The sequence below is a fragment of the Aquarana catesbeiana genome, linkage group LG03 (assembly GCF_042186555.1).
Source record: "Aquarana catesbeiana isolate 2022-GZ linkage group LG03, ASM4218655v1, whole genome shotgun sequence".
NCBI classification, from domain to species: Eukaryota; Metazoa; Chordata; class Amphibia; order Anura; family Ranidae; genus Aquarana; species Aquarana catesbeiana.
In genome coordinates, this window is record NC_133326.1 from 144,232,284 (window position 1) to 144,247,099 (window position 14,816).

Consider the following 14,816-nt stretch of genomic DNA (forward strand, 5'->3'; position numbering starts at 1 on the left):
CAACAGGTGATAGAGTCACTCCACAGTGCGGTAAAGCAGAAAGAAAAGAAGGGACATCTAAGAGCGTTCCGTTTGGCTCAGTATGAATTTTATTATTAAATAAATGAGGGTACAATCCATAAAAAAGCACGTGTAAGTAGCGCTGTTAAAAGCAAAGGAACAAAACCGAGCGGAGATGAAACAGACTGTTCGCGTCCAAACAGCTGTGAGATGACAGCGGGTGACGTGAGACTCCGCCCCCGTACGCGGCGTTACGTCCAATGGACTTCGTCAGCAGGGGTGGAGTCAGGCTGTCACCCGGGATCTTAAATACTTGCCGACTGTCAGCAAGAAGTGTGTCTTTAGAACGGAAGCGGAAACGCAATTCCAAATTATCCTGAACGCAGACACTTGCTGAGAATATGGCAACAGAAACGAAACTAACAATAAGTTATATATTGGTTCAAACAGAGTAAATAATCTACACTCAAGGTATAGATATACCATTTAACCTTATAAATAATAGAACATAATGGTCGGAATGCTCACCCGCTGTCATCTCTGATAAATTACAGCAACACTCAATGTGCTATAAGAACAATTGCACTAAACCAGCACGAGATGTTATTGTAAAGTAATTTAAAACATGCATATTAAAAAACATGGAATAAAACTTATAAATATAAAAAAGTAGAGAAGTAAAAAAGGGGGTTTTAAGTATAAACAGAAACTCATTTGTCAGAAATAAAGCAATTAAGGTCGAACTCAATGTTTAACCCTCTAGGGACTCCGACTTTTGTTTCATGAATCCATAGAGATTCACGGCGACTCAATTGCCTAATAAAATTTCCGCCCCTCCAATGTTTCGAAACTTTTTCTATACCCCAGAAATGCAATTTCCTCGGGTCCCTATTGTGGCATAATCTGAAATGTTTTGATACATAATGTGACTTTAAACCTTTTTTAATATTGTTAACATGCTCCGCTATACGGACACCCATTGGTCGGGAAGTTCTTCCTACATATTGCAGTCCGCATTCGCACTGCAACATGTATACTACTCCCACCGTATCACATGTAATTAAATTCCTGATCTGATAGGTTCTGTTGGTGGCGGTAGCATTAAATTCCTTTCTTCTCTTAACATTGAATTTGCATTGTCTGCAAGCTGGGCATTTGCCGCAGGCATAAAATCCTGACATGAAGCTAAATATTCTACTTTCTTTGATCACCGGAGGATCAACCACACTTGGGGCAATAATATCTCAAGGTTGGTGGTCTCCGATAAACAAATCTGGGACGATCGGGAAGGGTAGGGCCTAAAACATTGTCCTTTTTAAGAATGTTCCAATATTTTAGAATGATCTTTTCAACCTTTTTATGTTGAATGTTATAGTACAAGATGATTCTATATTGGGGATTCTGTTGTTCTGTGTTCATAGGTGGTCTCCTATCCGAGTTTTTAACTAAGGAAGATCTATCCATACTGCCCACTTTTTTGAACTTCCTCTGCTATAAGAGAACTGGAATAACCCTTCTGTAGGAATTTTTCTGCCATGTGATTAGCTTGTGAAAAATAATCATCGTCCAGATAGCAATTTCGCCGAAGGCGAATGAACTGCCCCCTGGGGATGTTAAGCAGCCATGAGCTGTGGTGGCAGCTATCAAGGGGTATATACCCGTTCCTATCCGTGGGTTTACAATAATTTTTGGTCCTAAAACCCCCCTCATGTTTAAAAATCTCCAGATCAAGAAAGGCTATACTGAAAGTATCAGCCTTCCATGTGAGACAAATGTTCTTAGTATTCCCGTTGAGCCGGGACATAAAAAGCTGGAGACTAACCATGTCCCCCTCCCAAATCAGGAAAATATCATCTATATATCTTTGGTAGCAGACCAGCTGCGCCGGTCTGCTACCAAAGACAAAATCATCTTCCCAGAGAGCCATAAAAATATTTGCGACACTCGGGGCGAAGCGAGCGCCCATGGCAACCCCGAGTATTTGCAAAAAGAATTTGCCGCCGTACCAGAAATAGTTCCTGGCAAGGCAAAACTCCAAAGAATTCAGCAAAAAATCCTTTAATTTGACTGGCAAGTCCGATTTGTCAAGAGCCCATTGTACTGATCTAATAGCATCGGCATGACCAATTATCGTGTAAAGTGAGCTGACGTCAGCCGTCACTAATATACTATTATCTTTACACGGTAACTTCTCAACCACTTGTATGATGTGTTTGGTATCCTTTAGAAACGCTGTGGTGTTAGACACCAGAGGTTTCAAGAAGTAATCGATGTACTGACCCAAACGTGCTGAAACAGAGTCAATACCGTTTACTATAGGTCTACCTGGAGGAACTGAGGGATTTTTATGAATTTTAGGAAGGAAGTATATGATCGGTCGTCTGCAGGCACTAGGGATGAGGTAGGATGCCTCCTTTTTATTCAACACTCCCCTAGTTTTACCTAACGAAATGAGGGCCTCCAACTCTTCTTTATATTGAATGATAGGGTCCTTAGTCAGAATTTTATATGTCTTCCTATCTGATAATAAACGATCCATTTCTTCCTGATAATAAGCTTTACTCATGATTACTAACCCCCCTCCCTTATCTGCGGGCCGGATTACTACGTTCTTGTTTTTCTCCAAAGAACTGATACCTTTTTTCAAGAACGCAGGATCTCCTATTTTTCTGACCTTCATCGCCTCCAAATCGCTAATGACCATATTTTTGAAAACTTCCACATGTTTATGGTCATTTTTTGGAGGATTGAAGACCGACTTGTTAGCGAGGTTAGAATGCACACCAGGGGGAACCATAGGGCCTGTTTGGGCAGATCTCTCTCCAGGCTTAGATAAGAAGTATCTCTTTATGTTCAGGGTCCTCACAAACTATTATATGTTTTAAATTTGTTAAGATTACAAGCTGGAGCGAATTTTAAGCCCTTATCTAGGACTCTTAATTCTTCATCCGACATATCTATGCCACTGATGTTAAAAATACCAGTCCCTAATGGGATTTTTGTTTTTTGTGTTTTACGTCCTGCTCTTCTCCCTCTCTTTGTCTTCTCTTTCCCCCTTGTCTGTTTCCTGTTGGGGTGTAATCCCCTCGGTCTGGCCATTGGGGTAGGGGATTCTCTAAAAAATTATTCTGATGGTATTCATCATCTCTTAGCAATGGAGCGAAACGATTATTAGTGACGGCTGACGTCAGCTCACTTTACACGATAATTGGTCATGCCGATGCTATTAGATCAGTACAATGGGCTCTTGACAAATCGGACTTGCCAGTCAAATTAAAGGATTTTTTGCTGAATTCTTTGGAGTTTTGCCTTGCCAGGAACTATTTCTGGTAAGGCGGCAAATTCTTTTTGCAAATACTCGGGGTTGCCATAGGCGCTCGCTTCGCCCCGAGTGTCGCAAATATTTTCATGGCTCTCTGGGAAGATGATTTTGTCTTTGGTAGCAGACCGGCGCAGCTGGTCTGCTACCAAAGATATATAGATGATATTTTCCTGATTTGGGAGGGGGACATGGTTAGTCTCCAGCTTTTTATGTCCCGGCTCAACGGGAATACTAAGAACATTTGTCTCACATGGAAGGCTGATACTTTCAGTATAGCCTTTCTTGATCTGGAGATTTTTAAACATGAGGGGGGTTTTAGGACCAAAAATTATTGTAAACCCACGGATAGGAACGGGTATATACCCCTTGATAGCTGCCACCACAGCTCATGGCTGCTTAACATCCCCAGGGGGCAGTTCATTCGCCTTCGGCGAAATTGCTATCTGGACGATGATTATTTTTCACAAGCTAATCACATGGCAGAAAAATTCCTACAGAAGGGTTATTCCAGTTCTCTTATAGCAGAGGAAGTTCAAAAAAGTGGGCAGTATGGATAGATCTTCCTTAGTTAAAAACTCGGATAGGAGACCACCTATGAACACAGAACAACAGAATCCCCAATATAGAATCATCTTGTACTATAACATTCAACACAAAAAGGTTGAAAAGATCATTCTAAAATATTGGAACATTCTTAAAAAGGACAATGTTTTAGGCCCTACCCTTCCCGATCGTCCCAGATTTGTTTATCGGAGACCACCAACCTTGAGAGATATTATTGCCCCAAGTGTGGTTGATCCTCCGGTGATCAAAGAAAGTAGAATATTTAGCTTCATGTCAGGATTTTATGCCTGCGGCAAATGCCCAGCTTGCAGACAATGCAAATTCAATGTTAAGAGAAGAAAGGAATTTAATGCTACCGCCACCAACAGAACCTATCAGATCAGGAATTTAATTACATGTGATACGGTGGGAGTAGTATACATGTTGCAGTGCGAATGCGGACTGCAATATGTAGGAAGAACTTCCCGACCAATGGGTGTCCGTATAACGGAGCATGTTAACAATATTAAAAAAGGTTTAAAGTCACATTATGTATCAAAACATTTCAGATTATGCCACAATAGGGACCCGAGGAAATTGCATTTCTGGGGTATAGAAAAAGTTTCGAAACATTGGAGGGGCGGAAATTTTATTAGGCAATTGAGTCGCCGTGAATCTCTATGGATTCATGAAACAAAAGTCAGAGTCCCTAGAGGGTTAAATATTGAGTTCGACCTTAATTGCTTTATTTCTGACAAATGAGTTTCTGTTTATACTTAAAACCCCCTTTTTTACTTCTCTACTTTTTTATATTTATAAGTTTTATTCCATGTTTTTTAATATGCATGTTTTAAATTACTTTACAATAACATCTCGTGCTGGTTTAGTGCAATTGTTCTTATAGCACATTGAGTGTTGCTGTAATTTATCAGAGATGACAGCGGGTGACCATTCCGACCATTATGTTCTATTATTTATAAGGTTAAATGGTATATCTATACCTTGAGTGTAGATTATTTACTCTGTTTGAACCAATATATAACTTATTGTTAGTTTCGTTTCTGTTGCCATATTCTCAGCAAGTGTCTCCGTTCAGGATAATTTGGAATTGCGTTTCCACTTCCGTTCTAAAGACACACTTCTTGCTGACAGTCGGCAAGTATTTAAGATCCCGGGTGACAGCCTGACTCCACCCCTGCTGACGAAGTCCATTGGACGTAACGCCGCGTACGGGGGCGGAGTCTCACGTCACCCGCTGTCATCTCACAGCTGTTCGGACGTGAACAGTCTGTTTCATCTCCGCTAGGTTTTGTTCCTTTGCTTTTAACAGCGCTACTTACACACGCTTTTTTTATGGATTGTACCCTCATTTATTTAATAATAAAATTCATACTGAGCCAAACGGAACGCTCTTAGATGTCCCTTCTTTTCTTTCTGCTTTACCGCACTGTGGAGTGACTCTATCACCTGTTGCATTGGAGGATTAGCTGCCGGATATCTTTTCTAATCATCAGATCAGCTGTTCCAGGTTTCTCCAGCATCGGTGGTAATTATGTCTACTTTGTTCTATCTGGTAAGCAGTTTATTTGCTCAGTTACGCTGAAGAATTTGGGTTGTCTCATAGCAAGAAGAAATAAGACAGAGGAGAGAAATATGTGTTGTTTATGGGACTTTTAGTTCTCTTAAGATTTTGCGCTGCACTTTATATTACTTTGTTTATTTTCAACACAAAACCGAGCTTATATGCATAAATACAGTATTGGTAGATCGGACGGACTGTTTAGATGTTAGATTTTAAAAGCAACAGCAAACCTGCTGACCTTACATGGTTGCTAATGTGACAGAACACCTCTGATTTTCACATTTAATGTTAAATGTGAAAATCAGAGGTGTTCTGTCACATTAGCAACCATGTAAGGTCAGCAGGTTTGCTGTTGCTTTTAAAATCTAACATCTAAACAGTCCGTCCGATCTACAAATACTGTATTTATGCATATAAGCTCGGTTTTGTGTTGAAAATAGCTTTTAAATCTAAAACTCCGGTGGGTGTAACAAGATTTGTGTGTTTTTTATATTTGTTTTTTTGCTGATCCGAAAATGATCCAATCCGAGGATTGATCCGATCCGTGAGTTTTTTGATCCGTTGCACCCCTACTTGATGACCTGCTTAACATGGTCTCTTAAGTATTGGCAGACTCCAATCGCTGCTACTGCAGGTTGAGCCACTGAACCTGCCAAGGAGAAAACATCCTTCAATAGGGATTCCATCTTTTTATCCACAGGATCCCTGAGCATCTGAGCATTGTCTACAGGACAAGTCAGACTATTATTTACGGAGGAAATGGCGGCATCAATGGCCGGTATTCCCCACATTTTAATAAACTTTTCTTCCATAGGATAAAGTGTTGCAAACTTTTTCGGTGGAAAAAAACGTTTATCTGGGTGATCCCACTCAGAATAAAGGAGCTTTTCAAGTAAAATTATGAACAGGAAAAGCATGTGCTGTTTGAGGAGGTTTCAGTGACCCGAACGAAGAAGAGGGTTCTTTAACTGCTTCAGATATGGGCAACTTAAATGTGGAGCGGACCAATCCAGTAAGGATTTGCACTAAGACTTTCTCCTCTTGGGAAGCCGAAGAGGGTCCCTCTCCATCTGATTCCTCCGAAGAGGAATCATCCGTCCCATCCTGATCCTCTGAAAGGGATTCCTCTCCTTTATCCCACAGCTCCTCTGCCTGAGGGTCTTGGGGAACAGAGGAAGGCCTATTGCGTTTTCTTCCACTGAGTGAAAATGTACTCACGGCCATTAATCTTTCCTCTAAACCATTAATGGTTGAGGAAAAAACCTCCTGTGTAACGTATACAGGGGCTGAAGTGCCAGAAGCAGGTGTAGACCCTGACCCCAACGGCTCTCTCCGGCTAGCCATCCCTGGCCCCTCAGGGGGGGGAGGATGCTGCAGAAAGGGGGTCCTCAGAACATGAACGAGATCCCCTAGAGTCTCTGGTTCTTGGGGTATTTGAACCTCTTCTACCTGTAGTGCAAAGCAACAAGGTGGAGGTATCACAAAATGAACACTGACTGCGATGTAGTCCAGCTGAAAGCCTTGCTACCAAATGCCCAGTCTGGTGTTGCCTTAGTAAATGCTGCCTAGGAGAATGCCTGTGTCCCACCTTACATGCGACGGTTAGCTCTGTGTCCCTCCAGGAGGCTTAGAGCACCAGTAATCTGTGCCTTTAATAGCCTGCAGCCAGCACCTGTGGGCATCTGAGCACGCTGGACGCTGTGCTGACGCCCCCCCCTTCGTTTTTTCGAAAAACGCGCACTTCCAGCGTGAGCCGACCCTCCGGGATCAGCATGGAGGAACCACAGACCCCCTGCGGCCTCCTATTAGTCTGGGGGGAGATATCCCTAAGGAGAGCCCCCCATCCCATCCTACCTGAGCCGGCCGGAGGAGCTTGTGCAGCGTGGAAACACTGAGACCGACATCAGCATGAGAAGGTATGTGCTCTTGGCACATACGAATAGGGGGATCCACAGTTCTGGCCTGTAAAGCACCTGGCCAGAAATAAGGATAGAAAACCATTTTCTGATATGCGGGGTCCAGTTCTCTAAAAAGAGAAGCGTTACAGGTAAAACCTCGTTTCTTCAGACACGAGGCCCAGGTACCATTCAATTCGGCCTAGAAAAGACACTTTGAAATGGATCCGGTTCGCCTGGCTTGCCCCAGTATAGGATATAGTATAATCCCTTTGGAGCTCAGCACAGGACATCTTTACACGTTCATCACCTAAGACACTGGCGTAAAAACTGAGGTATCCCTGCAAGGGGAGGGATTATATAGGGGGTTGAACTTCCTGGTTAGGGTGTGCCAGTGTCCAATCACCTAGTGATACCTATATAACCCATCAGTAATTACTGAGACTCTGTGTCCCGTGATGTTCGAGAAAGAAATACTGTTCTTGCCAGAAATGCAGTGTTCCCGTTACTTCCCGTGAGTTAAAAGTAAAAACAGCTTCCTTTCAAGTTAATATTCTGTACACTGACAATTCCCCCATCCCAATGTAATGTAGAATGAAAAGGAAGACATGTTTCTAGACCAAATCAGGGGAGTAGCCTAGTAGATGAACAGAGCTTCCCTAGATCAGCAATGGTGTCATTAGATTTTATATGTGGTGAACACAAATTCACTAGGTGGAAATAAATTAGAAAAAGCCTGGACAAATAAAACCAATGCAGCCATTACATCTAAGAAATGATAAACTACAGTAGATTACATTTTGTTTTTGGTTTTAGATATAGTTACATAGTCACATAGTAGGCAAAGTTGAAAAAAGACACAAGTCTATCAAGTTCAACCTATAAATATGCATTAGAAAAGCTATTTATTGGTCTTCACTTTTTGCAGAGGTGCTCAGGCTAATGGTACTTGGGCTGATGAAAAACAATTTGAACATGGAGCTCAACTTACATGGTGTGCAGTCCTGCGCTTCATCAACAAATATAACATCATAGGAGGAAGAGAGATTGGGCTTACGGAGCTGCCACAACTTCAGATAGCCTGTGTATGAATAGAAAAAAAAAAAAAAAAGGTGCAACCATAACTAGCTTCTTAGTGTACAATTCCCCATGCATATAGCTAATCATTATGTGCGCCATAACATTCTGACATTGTTAAAGTATGTTTTTACAAATTGCAGAGCTCCAGGAGCGATGAAAAATAATGATAACACTCCACTAGACATAAGTATAAATAATTCTCCAATAGCAATACAGACAGAATTACTTACTGTAAAATCTATTTCTTGGAGCCCACTGGGGAAGTCTTAAACATTTATTTTGCTACTCACTGGAGTAACATACACTGACAAACAGAAAACCTGTAGTACAGTTGAGGGTAGATTGCCTCCTTCTTCCAACAGGTCTCAGTTTTGTAGCCAAGCAGTACCAAGAGCATAACCATAAAACACAGAGGGTTGGGGCTTATGTCCCTCAATGGACTCCAAGAAAAGGAGAACTGTGACATTTTCTCTCTCACTAACGGAGGGACACAGAAAGTCTTAAACTCTCAGGACATCCAAAAGCAGTCCAAATGAGGAGTAAAAAACAGCACACAAACGCTAACAAACCCAACAAGAAATAGGCTGGCTCAACTCTGAGGATAGCAGCTGCCAGTGCCCCACATCATAGGCACTTTGTATAGACTCTTTTTCGTACTAACCATGGACTTTATGGTCAGTTACAGCTCAACTTGGTGTATACCTTTTTGAGCTGTCCCTTCACATACTGCATGCCCCGGAATGCTTTGATCTTGCAAGAAATAGGGACTAACTACAGCTCAAAGAGTCTTTGAAGGACCTTACACATGAAGCCCACATCAGAAAACACGTGAAATCTGGAAAAGAGGTCTGTGACAAAAAGTCCAAAAGGAGCTCAAAGCCTTTGTGGAGTGAGCCTTCAATGGAAAGGGGGAACCCGATCCTTTAGACCATAAGTTTGAATGATGGTATGTCTGAGTCACCTAGAGATGCAGCCAGGGTAAAATCAGGGAGTTTCCCTATATGCTCCTCTTCTATGGAAGGATACCTTAGCCTAAGGATTCATTACATACACAGAGTCACCATTGGTTAGCTTCAGTACTTATCTGCAGGCGTAGTCAACATTTGCAGTTTGAACACATTAACAGCAGTTTATACAGAGTTACCAGTTGATTGGCTGCAGTAGTTGGAGCAGCTCTGTGCACATTAACAGCAATGAATCCTGGATTACATACCAAAAGAGTAGAACAATGTATGAATCTTTGAAGTACTGGTATCCACCTGCAGATAAGACTTTAAAGACCAAACTGCAGGATTTACATCTTGAACAAAAATCTATTTTAAAAAAAAAATGTTTGCAATATTTCTGGATGGAGGTTAAGCTTCTCCTTTTTTTATCTCCTATTTTGCAATCTCCTGGGTAATCCAGGGTAATGGAGTACCTTGATCATTCAATTGAGTGTTCAAATCCCCATTTTCACAGTTCCTGATGAAGTGGGTTAACTGACTTGAAAAACACACTGAACTTGCCTGGGCCCCATCATTATAATCAGCATGGAAGAATAAATGAATATATTATTGATATACTGTAGGTAATGCTCTGAGAGGTGGGGTAACCAGGGTAATATTTGAGAGTTGAATATTAAGTCTCTTCTTTGATATACTCAGGCTCGATTCACACCTATGCATGTTGCTTTTGAGCGTTTTTGGAGGTTTTTTTTTCATGCTTGCCATGTTTTTGAGCCGCGTTTTTGCCGCGTTTTTGCCGCGATTTGCGGTTTTTTTTTTTTTTTTTCATTTTTTTTTACAGTCTTAAAAAAAAATTACAAAAAAAAAAAAAAAAAACGGCAAAAACGCACCAAAAACGCATCAAAAACGCTGCAAAAACGCAGCACTTGCGTTTTTGATGCTTGTCCATTGAAAACCATTACATGCAAAACGCTGCTTTTTGCATGAAAAAAAGTCCCCGACCCTTTCCAAAAACGCTGAGATACAAAAAAGCATTGATGTGAACATGTTCCATAGGAACCCATGTTAAAAAATTCCCGTGCATTTCTGCAAAATGCAAAATGCATCAAAAAACGCGCTAGTGTGAATGGGGCCTTAGTCCCGAAAAAGCTTTTCAAGAAAAGTACACCTGCCTTTGTGTTTTAAACATGGCTTTTTAACATTTACCAGTAGCATGAAAGATCTTTAAGATATAATGTTAATATGTAATACATCTATGTGACACCTGGAAAGTCGCATATGTCCTAATCTATTCCAAATTAGTCAACTAGAAATGGGACGCAGTAGATAAATTAAGAGCAGGTTTCCCTGGAGAGAGCCTACCTCTGAGCCTGAGTTCACACTGCCCCCAACTTTGAAGTCGGATCCCAGCATGACTTTGGCACAACTTGCATGCAACTTCTTTAACAAAATTCAATGCAAGTCGTACCAAAGTCGTACCAAAAGTAGCCCAGAAACCTTTTTTCTAATCAGAGCAACTGAAGTCGCACCGATTAGAACGGTTTGATTGCACAGAAAGGGGTCCAACGCCTGATGCGACAAGTGCTTCAAAGTCGGAGCGATTGTCGCATCAGTGTGAACCAAGCCTTAAAAAGGCACAGGGACATACTGAACGCCCAGCAAGAGCACAATGGCAGCTGAAGGCATCCAATGTACAAAGGTGTGCATGGAAGGGCAACGCACATCACAAACAAAAATTTCCCAGCACACTTACCAGCTAGCCTGCAAACATGCTGCTATTGTGTACTGCTATACATGCTTCAACTCCCAAAACCACAGTGTACAGAGGAGCCTTGACGCAGGCACTGGGGCTTCCACAAATATTTTCAAATGTGTGCAAAGAACCCTGTGGTTTTAACTTGAATTTTTAGACAGGGTTAATGTGGTTTGTTTGCAGGCTAGCTAATAAGTGTGCTGGGAAATTTTGTTTGTTTGTGATATTGTGGCTCCAGCATTGTTAGACATTGTAAAGCCTCAGGGTAAGAGGCAAAGTCTCAAATACTCACGAAACCCAGACAGATGTTAACCGATGAGTGTCAGTGACAAGAGGGTCAGAGGGCCAAAGGTGACCAAAGTCACTGTAGGCAGGCAGTAGGAACAAATCAAAAGTCCTACATGGCACCTTGCATTTGAAGCAGGAGGGAGATACTTCCTTGATGCCTTTATGGTGGGAAAGAAAGCGCTCAATGCGTGCCACTTTCTCAGAGTAACACAAGTGCAGAGGCAATGCCAGGGACTCTGGATCTGGAAAGCGCTCCACAGCTAACTAAACCAGAACGGAGTCTGAAAAATGCCCCACATGGAGCAAAGTGCACACTGGTTACTTCCAGGCTATATTTCCACAACATCCTGTACAGCGTAGTACGGCTGTGATCTGGTCCAAGAGACAGGCTGAGAACAATCATGCCAGATAGGTGCAAACCAGCGGGAAAACCTCCAGCAGATATAGAGAAGAGTCTTAATTGAAAAAAAAAAATGCTAGAAAATCAAAGGGGTAGTCTTAAAAACAGCAGAGCTGAAAAAAGGCACCCGTTTCCCTTGGACTCTAGCAAAAAACTGAAGAACAAAATACTAGTAGGGAGCATTATACACTGGGCTGGTGCTCTTTTTGTGTTTCCAGTGTTAAATCCTCATGCAGGCAGCAGTACAATTGGTTTAAGACTTTGTGTCCTCAATGGATGAGAAAGAAAAAAATGCTTTTTCCTTTTCTTTAGTAGAAGGCTAGAACTTCAGTACAGTGCCCAGATTATTTAATCCTGGTTGCAAATTTTTTTTGTTACTTCTTTTCTGGTGAAACCATTATCAGCAAGACAGGAAGTGAAGGTAGATATCTAACAGATTCCAGAATAGTAGTAAAAACCCAATACGAGTTCCAATCCTGGGTGACGTCACTGGATGGTTACGCTCCATGGCTATATAGGAAATTGCAGACAGCAGGAGCCGACAAAACGGAGGCAGCCAGCATCGGAGGAAGACCGTGTTTTTTATTTTCAGAAGGCAGTGGCGGCGGTTGCGGACGAAGAAGACATCACCGGAGAGAGAAGAAACACTAAGGGAGAGGACAGCGGAGGGAGAAGTATCCACTAGAGAGAGAAGAGGCAGAAGACAGCAGAGGGAGAAGAATGAGAAGAGACCACCGGAGGAAGAAGAGACCACCGGAGGAAGAAGAGACGATTTTTTATAAAGGGCTTGTCAAAAATTTTCTCTGTGTCTTGTGTAACACTACACTTTTTTTTTGGTGAATGGGTAGGGGTACAATGTACCCCATACTCGTTCACATGGGAGGGTCCCCTTGTTAAAGGGGGCTTGCAGATTACAATAAGCCCCCCCCGCCCGTAGACCCCCACAACCAAAACCCAGGGTTGTCGGGAAGAGGCCCTTGTCCCCATCAACATGGGGACAAGGTGCTTTGGGGGGTGGGGAAGAGGGCATGTGGCATGGTATGGTTCAGGGAGGGAGCACTCGCTCATCCCCTCCCTTTCCTGACCTGCCAGGCTGCATGCTCGGATTAGGGTCTGGTATGGATTTTGGGAGGGATCCCACGCCGTTTTCTTCATAATTTTTAATTGTCGCCTTTTTTTTTTTTTTTTTTTTTTTACAATCAGCTGTGAGTGGGGAAGCCCGCTGACAGCTGGTGAGTCATCTGTTGTTTAGGATGCGGCGGCCGGCTTACCGACCCGCTCCTTAGTAACCAGCTCAAACGAAAAAATACCACATGCGGTATTTAACTACAAATTCTTAGTGAATTGAACACTTGCACAATTGTTTCCACATGCGGTATTTTTTCGCATAGGATTTGTCGTTATTTAACGCTTAGTGACCCCATAGTTTTTATTTTAACAAATTGTCTCAGAATAAATCCTATAGAGAATCAGATGATCTCACCATCATGTGTCATTTTGTAAGCAAGCTCCCTGGTTTCTTCAAGACTTTTCATTCTTTTCCAAATCTGGTTTGCTTCACTCACTGTAAACTACAGATAAAAAAAAAAAAAAAAAAAAAAAAATCGAACCATTTATGAACATATTCATATTCACACAGGGAATCATAAAACTTTGATGGGAAAAACAAAAATAAAAAAAAATCAACATCAGCACAATTGACATCATGCTAATGTATTAAATTCTAGACTCCAGACAAATCTCTAAATACATAGTTAAAATATACACGTCTGCTATGGATTTTAATCATGTCCAGTCATTTTTGTGATTAAAGTGTGTGTATACTCATTTTTTTGTTCAATTTTGGATAGACTAGCAATAGGTTAAAACTGGACAGTTTATATTTTGCTGTCTGTCTCCTATTTGAGCGATTTCCCATTTTCTGTTGTGAAGACAGAACAGGAAGATAGAGAAAATAGAGGTTATTTGACAGAACATGTGTTCCCATTGGAAGACAACTGTAAAATTTTGGATTTTCTAACATTTAAAAACAGGCTGCGGGAAGACAACCTGTCTCTCGACCCACTGCCATTTGCTTTTCAGAGGGGTGACAAGGGCAGCTGCTCATCTGAATGAGCACTCAGAGCTATAAAGAATCACCTTCCTGCACATAGCCTGCTGACTGGACAATAAGAAAGCAGCAATATACTAAATAATCATGGGTTCTGCTCACTCTTTCTTCCTCCTACCGCCCTCTCCAAATTTAAGTTTCAGTTAGTTAGGACAGCTGTATGTAAAAATACATTTAAATATTTTTAAGGCAAGGAAAAGAAATTACATCAAATGGTGTTTTTTTAATGTGGTCTTAAATTTAGGCTTAAAAGGAGAAGTTCACCTTTTGTAACACGTTACACCCATGTTCAGGTGTAACGTGCAACATGTTATGAATGGATCCCCGCTAGCTGTCACAATTAAAAGAAAAAAAACAAACACATGGCCGAGCGGGACTCCGCCTGCCAGCCCTTTACGCATTCATAGTGTCCTTTGAATGGAAAGCTACAAGGTTTGGCAGCTAAAGATAAGCCCATGCGTGTTCGGGATGCTAGTCGAAAACTACCGGCAGCTTTTGCAGCTGTTGGCTTGTAGTTTTCAATGAACTACCACGGCGCTGTGGAGTGCATTGTCTCTTCCTGTCAGATTGTATCTGCTTGCCTGTACTGGCACACAGATACACTGACGGATGTGCTGGAGACCTGCGTGGCATCAGTGATCTGCTCATCGCTGGTGCAGTGCTCTACAGGATCAAAAATAAATAAATAAATGCGCATAATTTACTTGCACAAAAATGTGCATTTATTATTTTTTTCGAAAAAGTAAACTTATCCCTTAGAATTTTCGTTATATCTCTTTTTGCTATATCTTTTTTTAGGCCCCTTTCACACGGGCGCCTCCGTGAAGCTTGATCGACTTGCTCAGTGGGGATCTCTCTGCTGATCCCACTATCCGATATGCAGAGCGGACACAAAC

General features: G+C 41.8%; 1 protein-coding gene across 2 annotated transcripts in view; it reads right to left on the reverse strand.

Moving 5' to 3' along the window:
• Positions 1-14,816, reverse strand: part of FBH1 (F-box DNA helicase 1) — a 116,950-nt gene that overhangs the window by 52,729 nt on the left and 49,405 nt on the right. For both annotated transcript variants that reach the window (XM_073619391.1, XM_073619390.1), the window contains 2 exons: positions 13,294-13,381; positions 8,334-8,423 (listed from right to left, as the gene is read on the reverse strand). In XM_073619391.1, the coding sequence (XP_073475492.1) occupies positions 8,334-8,423; positions 13,294-13,381 (178 nt within the window). The remainder of the gene's footprint in view (positions 1-8,333; positions 8,424-13,293; positions 13,382-14,816) is intronic.